Here is an 11,350-nt window from a genome sequence, read left to right on the forward strand (position 1 = left end):
TAACGCTGAACGGTACCATGGAGGTGCGTTGCCCAAGACAAATCGAAGAAATTAAACTTTATTCAAATACCTAAATCTGGGAAGTAAGAGAAGGTTTTGTGTGAAGTGGCACCAACGCAAATGAGAAGTTAAATAGTTGATATCAAAATGCGGGCACAGGTCGTGCGACATACATAACGATTAGTTTGGCCCATTTAGCGCCAGAATTTAAACATGGCCGACAAAGCAAATCGCCTTAAGGTTGGAGTGGGAGTCGGTGTGTTTGTAACATCTCCTGATCACCCTAATTGTGTCATACTTGGAAAAAGAAAGGGATCATCTGGAAGTGGGACGTATGCTTTGCCAGGAGGTCATTTGGAGTTTGGGTAAAAAGCTCGGTTGCTTGCATGGACAGAACCGTGTGTTCACATGTTCCTGCATTTTCCGACTCCGTTTACGGTAGAGACGGAAGAGGCTAGGGCCAGTGTGACATTAATGTATGAATAATTAATCAACGGGTTTGTGCCAAAATCTTGTCTGTTTTGCAAGTTGATGGGCAAGACAACTACCCTTATAAGTTTTAAGTATATTCTTCTGATTCTTTCCCTGCGGTGGGTACATGTTGTTTGTGCCCGAGGAAGGGTGGGGGTGGGGGACTTGACTCATATTTGGGTATGGGAGTGCTGCTAGGGATTTAAAACCTTGAGTTACTTAGCTCAGTTAATTTTTCAATATGCACTATTTGTTACAATGCTAATTTGCTGGAATAAAAGATGCCGCAACAATAACGTTACTATCTTAAATTGTCCTGAGAATGATCCAAAGTTGAATGATGACCCCTTGAAGACCAGTTGGGTTGAATTGGGGACCAGGGGTACTTCATGTATAAGAAATGCAGTACATACCTCTCCTGTGTATTGCATTGCCTTTGGGGTTGGGTGCAATGGCCCCAATAAACTCTCATTTATGCTTGAACTCTGTTCTTATTCAAGAAGTAAAACGAATTGCTGATCAAATGCGCTATTTAGCTTTCCCAGAATTTATCATGTGCTTTTCGGACCCTATTTGAGAGACACTGAAAAGAACATCCTGAAAGAGCATTCCCCCAGGTAACCTTGTCTAAAAGCTTGAAAATAAATCTGTCCTTTTTGTTCATAGTGAAGAGTGGTCGGAATGTGCCATAAGAGAAACATTAGAAGAGACTGGACTTAAAATCAAGAATGTTTCATTTGCAACAGTTGTTAATGCTGTAGTTGCTGAAGCAGATTACCATTACATAACTATATTCATGAAAGGTGAGATTGATCTGAGCCATGCCCAAGAGCCAGAGAACTTGGAACCTGATAAATGTGAAGGTAAGTAAGATGACATTCCACTGTGAAAGTACAACACAATTTACATTTTATAACATTATCTCAAGATAATGGTACCGTTAATCTCTCTTTATTGGTCAGATTTTTAAACCAGTTTCAAAGTACAAACATCTCTAAGTGAACACCTCTAATACCCTGTTCAAGGGTCCATTTGGGAGACCAGAATGAATGTGTGTTAGAGGGACCAGGACTATCCTGTGCACCCAGGAAAATCAGGAAGATCAAACTTAGGGGAACTCTGCTTCCAAGGTAGATTTGGACCAACTGTCCAGTTAGAAAAGGTGTCAACACAGCAGTTATCCATGAATAGGAGTACAACTGTATTTCAATAAATTAATTTATTCAAACTGAAACCCACTGTTTTCAATAATAATAATAATAATAATAATAATTTATTTCTTATAGAGCACTAAATTACAAACACAGATCAATAGCACTTAACAATCAAAAATACTAATAACAACATCTCTAATTCTAATTATGGATATTTTCCATAGTACAAGTAGTTCTTTAGATTTAAGATCAGAATTCAATATTTCATAAAAAGATTCCCTGATTGATGACTATCTTTTTGTAACAACAACAACAACAACAATTTATTTTACAAATTCAGATATAAGTTGCTTGTCCAGCAAATAGCCACAAAGCTAATCGAGGCAAAACAAGACGAGCACAAGAACATAATGGAAACTTGGCTTAATTAAGGTTCCCTGATTGACAGTTACTATTTACTTGTGACAGAGCAGAGTGTCTGTATTAAAATCATGATTTATTTACTGTTATCCCAAATATTTAGACTAAGGTGTCTGTTACACCTTTGGGACCAAGCAAACTGTCTTTGGTGATGAGCTGTCTGCATTGAGGTACCACTGACAGTGCAGCAAAGGAGACAACCTTACGAAATGATCATTTTGATTACCTTTGTCCAATAGGTTGGGGATGGTATGACTGGGCAAGTGAGACATTTCCAAGTCCCCTGTTTGAACCTCTCAGAATAGCAAGATTACAGGGATACCAGCCTTTTGATGACACTGCACATGGTCACCACAACTCAACATTGTTTAACATCTGTTCCAAGTGAAGCCTATCTAAACAAGACTGGAATGCTAGTAACATTAAAAAATATTGCTAATCACCTCAATAAGCAGAATCTATTAAGTTTTAAATGGTATGCTTTTCAATAATGGCCACTTATCAGTGACATTCACCATTAATAATAATAACTATTATTAATATATTATTATTGTACTACACCTGCCAACTCTCAGACATAATTTTAACCCAAGTCTCACTCCTGTAGATAAAAATAATGAATCTGGTGTTTAAGGTCTACACATTGCGTTTCACCGCAGTGTCACTGTGTGAGACTGGGCATAAGCTCACAGACAATCTTTGGACATCTTCAGAAACATTCAACAATCATTTGAGATCTTCTACAATGTGAAAATTGTTGGAAAATCTTTGAAAACCTGGTTAACATGAAGATGAAAATCTCATACATCTGCATCAGCATTGTTGGCAGGTATAATATACATCAAGTCTGTATGGTGTGTATAGACCATGTAGCTCTTGTAGAAAGTGTAATGTACTCCAACGTTTATTGAAAATCTTAGACAGTCATTTAAGGAAGTAAGGTAATGTTGTAAGAGGGAAGATGCTTTTTAATTGTTTTAGCTGTAACATTTTTTATCAGCTTTATTATATAGCTGCAAATACAACCTGGTGAAGTTTAGTTTGTTAACTGAAGGGAAGTATGATGGAAGGAACATTTTACTTTATATTTAAATAAGAGGAAAACCAATAAATTAAGATAAGTTTATTACTGAAAACTGTCATGCGTCAAGGTTAAACAATATTCCAACATTTCCTTAATCCTCCTTTGTAAATATCACAAAAAGCATTAAATAAGCATTGTATGCCACATTTTACAATATCTGTCAAAATTCCTGCACACTGATTGGCTCGTAGCTATTGCCTATAAGAGTACAGACAACAAAAATGGCGTCAGATGTAACACGCGCACTTTCTCAATTATGGAAAATATTTTAGGCATTCTGCTTGTACTGTGTTTGTTTGTTACCTTTTTTTTAATTGTTCACAACATACCATGTCCAGAAGTATGACACAAAAGCCCAACAATCCTTAAGCCACCAAAATATATTGGCATGCGTAGTCTCACTGCTTTATCAGTCTGCATATTTGTATACAGCATAGTTTTTTTATGGTACTTATTAATCATGATCCACAATTTCACTGACTATACCACGAGACAAGCAATAATGATCATGGAAATGTGTTATTCAGCAACACTGGTATACTCAGAAAAAAAAAAAGGAAATCTGAGTGCCCCTAACTGGAGTCGAACTGATGACCCTCTCTGATGACTGATTTCAATATACAGGTTACTAGTTTTATTGACAACTTAATTTAGTGGATTGAGCAATTTGTGGTTAAATATTACTAATTCAAATACTCCCTTAACTTCAAATTTACTAAAAAAAGTGATAGGTATTACAAATAGACAAAAAATACATGTCACAATGGCTAAAATTATTGGGCAATTAATCATTGAGAGGGAAATTTCAAAAGTGTTACCAAAATTAGTAACCTAAAGAGCAATATTCTATTTTATTGGCAAAATAATTTTCATCAGCTGCTAAGATTTTCATCTGTTGATCCTCCATATGACAGAGCTGTAAAGTCCACTGTGTGACCAAACACAGAAGAAATCTCTGATGACAGGAGACTGTGCAGGGTGAGGCCGTCATGGCTGTATATCCATGTACCAGCTGAGAAATCATATCTCTTAGGACCACTGAAATGGTTACAATGAATTAAAATTATGATCATGGCAGAGAAGGATTTAAGGTGATCGAATAGAAAGAAGGGATGGAAACCAGGATTGAAGGGAGTAAAATGGCACTTATGAGAGGATAGGAAAGGAAGAAATAAATAGGATATATTGTACAAAACTCAACCAAAACAACAAAAAAAAGGGACAGCAGTAGATGCTGGCCAAGGAATGGGTGGGGGCAAGGAGTGTTACTCTCTCCACCCCCACCCATCCACCCTCCACCCCTCGGGTTCTCAATAACAATTTTTTTTCCAACCATGGCTGGGCGAAAATATAACACAGTAACAATGGGCCAACAGCTACCATAAGCCCTGGGCTCATACAACTTCATAAGGGGTTTTAGCTGGGCATATAAACAGAGGGGCTTATATCCGAGGGGGTTTAAAACCAGAATAAAAAAAAAAACGTTTCGAAATGAGCTGTAGCAGTGTTGATCAAAATACATTTTTCATTTACTTTTTTTAAAGAGAGTTTTACAACAAAATTGTAAAACAGAGTTAATGGCACTTGACGCCTTTTGCCCTGTGGGGCATTGCTGGTATTGTACTTAAAACTCGGTACTTGGTACTGTAAGGTACCATTGTATTTATTGTCTAGGCATTTATCTATAATTCTATCTTAGTATGTTGCAATTCTGTCTGGATACTAGTTATTTCGGCCTTTCTAACTGGTTAAATCTTCTGTATACCCCATTCATGTCTCTGTTATTATGATGTAAGGTCCAGCATGTAAATGGTACAAGCCTGGCAATTGGCTCAGGCATGGAACACTGTCTAGGTATAAAACGCTGCGTAAAAGGTTTTAACTCACATTTCTTATGCAATTGTTTGCTCGCTGTTAAGCTGTGTAAATTTTTTCCCTCCCTCCCTCCCTTTGGAGGCCATGTTATCAATAAACTGGGGTCACCAATCGTTGGTTGCGTTTCGGTTAAGTCTGCGTAGCGACTTCCCCAAGCTAAGTTCTCTAGTATTTTTTGCCGTGTTTTAATTGTATTGACCTGCCAATATTCCAGTCTGACCCAGCAGCGCTGGTGAGATAGGTGAGGCACGATAGGTCTTTTCAGTTACTCTAGTTTTGGGACCTGCCAATACTCTTCGCGGAGTAGCGCTGCTGGCCTAGCTGTGCTGCTGTTGCAGCGCGTTGTTGTGTTTTGTTGTTGTTGGCCTAGGTGCAGCTGGAAGTGCCTGGGAAGTGAGGCCTTAAAATGGTCACGCAATTTAACAGAAGTCACCTGTCACGCAATCGCTGAGCGGTGTTCCCCCTTATTTATGCCAATATGTTTGTTGTCTTTACTTTAGTTAATTCTATGTTTGAGAAGAGTTACACATAGCATGAATCTTAACCGGAACAGTGACATTAATTAAGCTTTAAAATGTCAATATTTGGAACAAAATTAAAACTAACAACACAAACGAAACTATAGAGGGGCTTATATCCGGGGAGGCTTATAATCGGATGTATTTTTGGTTTACAGGTAGATAGGTCTATAACTGGTTAATATAACTGGGAGGGCTTAAATCGAGAACTGATATCAGATTGGGAAAGGTGCATTGGATAGATAATACCAGTCCATAAATGAAGGAATGACTTAGTGATCAGTCTGACGGATTGGATGACAAAAAAATTGCTGTCGTACAAAGATAGCAGTGAGGTGTAATTATTTGGTTATCATGTCACGTTTACCTTGTAGGAGAAGACAACCAAATTTGCTTGTTAGGACTCTGTTTGTTGATTACATAAGTGCCATGCCCAGCTGAGAATAAAGATTGACAGTCAAACAAAAATTAGTCTGCAATTTATGATCCTGTATAACTGCATTCTATTTTATAAGTAAAAGTACATAAATATTACCTCCCAAGTTAACTGTAAGTACTCCATCCTGCAGTTAAAAAAAGGAAGTATCAGAAATATGTAAAGTAGTTTTAAGACAAATTATGTTACTATAATGAAAAAATAACTGTTAACCAGACAAATGAGATCAACTCAAACTCACAGTGAGTTGGCAAAACAACTGGAAACCTGGCAAATGAGATCAAATGCAAACTCACGCTCAGCTGAACATCATAGTCGCTGGGGCTTGATGTACCTTCACCAAGGTCTTCAAATAATTCCGCTATGGCATCTAGTGTTTCATCTGCAATACTGTGGTATGACATGTCATCCAAGGTACTGCTAAAAGAGCGAAAATGAAAGCCGGTACTGTTATATGCATGAGAATCAGTCACAGCCAAGTTGTTACACGGGATGCCCTGAGGGGGCATGCCGTGTCTAAAAACAGGTCGATTTCTTTTTTTTTTTTCTTTTTTTTTTTTTTCTTCCTCGTAGCCACAAATCGGTACATTAATTTATTCATTAAACTCTCCCCTCTCCTACTCGGGATGTATTGTTCTGATTGTCTTTAACAACAGCAGGCCAATCAAAATTCATTCTTTGATTTCTTCATTAAAACTGCATTAAATTGTGGCACCATATTGTTTATAACATGTTCTGGACTCAAGTGTGCCGTTTTCAAACGGAAATTTCACCATTTTGAAGCGGCAAATCGAAAGAATAACTTTTAAGAGGCACGCGACATTTAAAACGGTGGAAATTGGTGAGTTCACGGCGAAGGAATCGTGCTTTGTTTGACAGTCTTAGACCACGACGCGAGACTGAAAAGAGGTCATAGAGAAGCTTACGTTATCGTAATGGAATTACAAAAGTTTCCGGTGAAAGTCTAAGTTGCGTAACACAAGGGAAACAACGTAACGCGATAGTCGTGACTCAAACTATTCCATTAGCAAGGATAGTTTTATCAATCGGCGAAGCATGCAGTTGGAATAAATGAATCAGCCCCAGCATCATGCGTAATGCCAGTATAGCAGGCATCTTGTTCATTATTGTCCAGTCTGAGTCCTAGACATGCCATTTCCATCCACATTAAACTACGTAATACAAACCAAAAAAGTATATTGAGGCACCAATAAACAAATCTGAAGACAAAGTATGCTTGGTGTTTTTAACTAGTACAGGATGAACTTGATATAATAAAGGGAACAGGCTCTGCTGACTTGTGAACTAATCATACAGTAGACTGGCTATTATCTCGTTGCTGTAAGCTATATAAACTTAAATAAGTGATGCAAAATTTGCTGACAATATTTAATTACAATAGGTTGACTGCACGTTACATCATGGTAACCATGTTGGTAGTATGAAACAATAAGATTTTTCTCCTCTGGGAGTCAACTTCCATTTTTATGTAAACAAGATGCCTATACTGGCATTTACACGAGATGCATTTATTCCAATTGTATGCTTTGCAGATTTATAAAACTATTCTTGCTAATGGAATAGTTTGAGTCACGACGATCGCGTTACGTTGTTTCCCTTGTGTTACGCGACTTAGACTTTCACCGGAAATTTCTGAAATTCCATTACGATAATGTAAGCTTCTCAATGACCTCTTTTCAGTCACGCATCGTGGTCTAAGACTGGTCAAGACTGTCAAACAAAGCACGATTCCTTCGCCAGGAATTCTCCAATTTCCACTGTCTTAAAGGTCAAGCGTTTCTTAGAAGTTATTCTTTCGATTTACCATTTCAAAATTATTTATTTTCCGTTTTAAAACGGCACACTTGAGTCCACAACATGTTAACAATATGGCGCCACCAATTTAATCCAAGATTAATGAATAAATCAAATGATGCTTTGACGTTACACAAGCAGGGGTGAGTGGGTCCCCTCTCTCGCTTTATACGCGACAAGAATGGATTTTGATTGGCCTGCTTTTGTTGAAGACAATCAGAACAATACATCCCGAGTAGGAGAGGGGAGAGTTTAATGAATAAATTAATGTACCGATTTGTGGCTACGACAAAGAAAAAGAAATCGCCCCGTTTTTAGACACGGTATGTCCCCTCAGGGCATCCCGCGTAACTATGTGAGCAAATTTTCATTTGTTTTTGCCACAACATGGCAGCAATGCAATCTACCTATACCAACACACTGTAAAGAATACCTCACATTGCAGAATTTCTTTGACAAAGGAATTCCTCCCTGGTAAAACTGGAACGTGGTAAATGGCATGTGGTCAGAAAATAGACAAATGTCATGACATAACATACTTGTTTCAGGATCAGCATTGTAAAGAATATTTCGAAGACAAATCAGTCAAATGTCGACATTTTACCTTCAGCCTATCAAAAATCAGAGAGTGATGCAATCTTGTTGTTGCTGTTGAAGTTAACATAATGTTATTGGAAAACCTAGTACAACATAGAAAAGCTTTCAATTCTAATCTTCTAAGGGAAGAGAACCGTCGAATGGCCAACATTATGAAGAATTTTACGACCACCGTATGTCAAAAGACGCCAGGCATACACGGCCGCGCAGTACAAGAGACTGGAATCTACAGTGCGCGGCCATTTTGAAAAAGGATGAAAGTTAAAGTGAAACGTGAGTGAATTTCTTGCTGATACTCACACTATTAGGCTATTGTGATCTATGTTGTCTGTTATACTTATTAGTATTAAGCATCCTCTCTAACTATTTACCGTTTTTGCTTTCTGATCACAACACAACATGCCGGTCAATCCTTTCGTCCAAAAGAGTGAGTACAAAAAAGTTTGATTTGTTTTCAGTCTCTGAATTCTGTGAAGCGTATGTTGAAATATTTATCTTCAGTGAATATGCATCATTTTAATTTAACATGATATTGTTTAGTTACCGTACGTCGTGTAATAGTTCTTACGTTTGTAGCACCACAACAAGTTCGGAATGGTAAGGCGATAAAATGCTGTGTAGCATGTAATGGCATACTTGAAAATTGGGGATGCACAATCTGCGAGCCAGCGAGGCATTCGAAGCAGACGTGCGAGGCACTCAGATTAGCCTAAAAAACACTCCGGTTAGCCTAAAAATCACTCCGGTTAGCCTAAATAGCACTCAGGTTAGCTTAAATAGCTCCCCGGTTAGCTTTACGGTCAGCAATTTATGTTGGTGGTTGTTCATGCCTCGCATGCCTCGCATGTTTTGTTCATGCCTCACACGCCTCGCACGTCTGCCTCGCTGGCTCGCATATTGTATACACTCTGAAAATTCAGGGGTGGTGAAAGGGGAAGGGCGGGAATGCAAATGTTAAGAATTAAAAACATATATCTTTCTCTCTCCTACCCTGACAGTTGATAGGTCAAGCAAAGAAAAACTGCAGGGTACATCCATCTGGGGCCTCTTCTATTGATCAAGTGTTCTATGCCATCTGGAATCAGTTGGGAAATACTCATAGTGCGTTATAAAAGGAGCCCTTTTGTTGTTGTTTTAACCCAGATATTATGTTCCTGCAAAAGATAATTCTCTTCATGTTTTGTTTGTTTTTTTTTTCTGCTGCAGGTGGATTGGCGTAGCCACATGGCGCTGGGTTGCTAATGATGAAAACTGCGGCATTTGTCGTATGGCCTTTGATGGCTGCTGCCCGGATTGTAAAACCCCAGGAGATGACTGCCCTTTAGGTAATGTATTCTCAGTAAAGGCTGGAATTGCATGACATCAGCTCTCCATATAGATATTCCTTTCACCTTTATTTCAACCCAATCATGGTTAAAGCTGCAGGCCTTATGTGGTGTTGCTAAAACTTTGGATAGCCTTGGAAAAACCAGATCTGTCACCCACCTTCACCTGGTTTTGACTGTGGATTATATCACTTACAGTATAACTAGTTGCATTTGGATGAACCGAAGCCAAATGTCAACATTATTTTTCAATCGCCACTACCATAATAAAGTCAAGGTGCATCACAGTGCACCTTGCATCTAAGTTAAGTGCTTTGGATAAACCAAAGACATTGAAGCATCAATGTTTCCATGCCAATGCCATAAAAAGACACGTTGCATCATGGTGCACCTTGCATCTAAAGTTTGACCACCAAACACAACTGGCCCTGGTTGTTCAAATGGTGGATATATCTAGCCAGTGGATAAATAATATTGCTCTCCAGCAGACAAATAGTACTCCAATACATTTTATCTGCTGGATAAAGTTATGCATTCTTTAAGCAACTAGGGCCTAGTGTAAAAATGCAAACTTTTGTGTTGTTGCTTTCAGTTTGGGGACGTTGTTCTCATGTGTTCCACATGCACTGCATTCTTAAGTGGCTCAATTCTCAACTGCACCAGCAGCTGTGTCCTATGTGTAGACAGGAATGGCAATTCAAGGAATAACAGCCAAACACAAGAAACAAAACATCATGTGGAAACACAAAAAATGACTTGAGGAAGGACATGACAACATCATGTCAAATGGAAAATGATTTGCTACCCTCTAACAATTCAACTCTATTGTAAAAACAGACATGTCATGTATTTAGTATACACTCAATATTATTGCAAAAATGTTGACACCTAAAAAGCACAAACCGTGAACAATGAGACCCAATGCTATTCTCGTGCAACGGTTGATAACCAAAAAAAGTTGCACGTGGTGAATGATAGAAACTGTCCAAGCTTTCCTTTAAGTGTCAAGTTGGCCAACAAGGGCCAATTTTTAAACACTACCCACAATTGACGAGTCACAATAATTTCCGTTGGGTCTCATCGTTCATGGTTTATGCTTTTTAGGTGTCAACGTTTTAGCAATCGAGTGAATAACAGGGACAAAATGCACCCTCACAGGATCACGTTGATTCCTGCAGTAATTTCAGATGCCGGTACATGGTGCAATCCCTATGCAGGTTGACTTGCATTTGAAGGACTCAGTGCAAAACAATGTAAATGATTCTTAATTTTGGTCTTGGAATCCAAATTTCCCTAAATTTGCTCTAATATGGCATGTAAGCAGACTGGTTATTGTGTCAGAAACATTGTTCCATGTTTACTTTGTGATTTGAGGGTTCAAATTCACTCAACAAGCTTATGCCTTTGAACAACCTAAAAATTGAACCAACTGTTACATGTCAGTGATGTTTGAAATGATTTCTATTCTTCTCTGTTTAAAACTAAACAAGAGTTCCAATGTGGTGACAAGTCTGTAGGCTGTTTAAATAAACCGTTTTCAAACATCACTGTAATAACAATGGGATCAGTTCTTAGGCTAAAGTCATTCAGCAAATTCAAAGAAATTGGGATGCCAAGGGCCTCCATTGCAGCATGCAGAGTTGGACTGATTTCTA

At 38.3% G+C, this 11,350-nt stretch overlaps 3 protein-coding genes across 5 annotated transcripts; 2 read left to right on the forward strand and 1 right to left on the reverse strand.

Annotated features, from left to right (window-relative positions):
* Positions 1-25: 25 nt before the first annotated feature.
* Positions 26-3,420, forward strand: LOC146468128 (nucleotide triphosphate diphosphatase NUDT15-like). 2 transcript variants are annotated; one of them, XM_085125088.1, is made up of 3 exons: positions 26-365; positions 1,138-1,274; positions 2,285-3,420. In XM_085125088.1, exons 1-3 carry the CDS (start codon positions 214-216, stop codon positions 2,431-2,433), a joined length of 438 nt encoding a protein of 145 aa, XP_084981214.1. In that variant the 5' UTR covers positions 26-213; the 3' UTR covers positions 2,434-3,420. The 2 variants fall into 2 exon arrangements, with proteins under 2 accessions (XP_084981214.1, XP_084981213.1); XM_085125087.1 differs by having other exon boundaries at positions 176-365; positions 1,138-1,334.
* On the reverse strand, positions 3,154-8,587 carry LOC146468129 (frataxin, mitochondrial-like). Of its 2 annotated transcripts, none has more exons than XM_085125086.1 (6): positions 8,378-8,587; positions 8,207-8,253; positions 6,255-6,375; positions 6,058-6,085; positions 5,890-5,959; positions 3,154-4,167 (listed from the first exon to the last, which is right to left on the reverse strand). In XM_085125086.1, the coding sequence occupies exons 1-6, from the start codon at positions 8,519-8,521 to the stop codon at positions 4,002-4,004; spliced, it is 576 nt and encodes a 191-aa protein (XP_084981212.1). In that variant the 5' UTR covers positions 8,522-8,587; the 3' UTR covers positions 3,154-4,001. The 2 variants fall into 2 exon arrangements, with proteins under 2 accessions (XP_084981212.1, XP_084981211.1); XM_085125085.1 differs by having other exon boundaries at positions 6,255-6,378; positions 8,378-8,583.
* Positions 8,588-8,624: 37 nt separating this feature from the next.
* LOC146468130 (anaphase-promoting complex subunit 11-like) lies at positions 8,625-11,325 on the forward strand. The gene is made up of 4 exons (XM_085125143.1): positions 8,625-8,643; positions 8,722-8,797; positions 9,577-9,695; positions 10,288-11,325. Exons 1-4 carry the CDS (start codon positions 8,625-8,627, stop codon positions 10,401-10,403), a joined length of 330 nt encoding a protein of 109 aa, XP_084981269.1. The 3' UTR covers positions 10,404-11,325.
* Positions 11,326-11,350: the final 25 nt, after the last annotated feature.

The sequence above is a fragment of the Pavona decussata genome, unplaced genomic scaffold (genome assembly GCF_977016875.1).
Source record: "Pavona decussata unplaced genomic scaffold, jaPavDecu1.1 SCAFFOLD_133, whole genome shotgun sequence".
Classification (NCBI taxonomy): domain Eukaryota; kingdom Metazoa; phylum Cnidaria; class Anthozoa; order Scleractinia; family Agariciidae; genus Pavona; species Pavona decussata.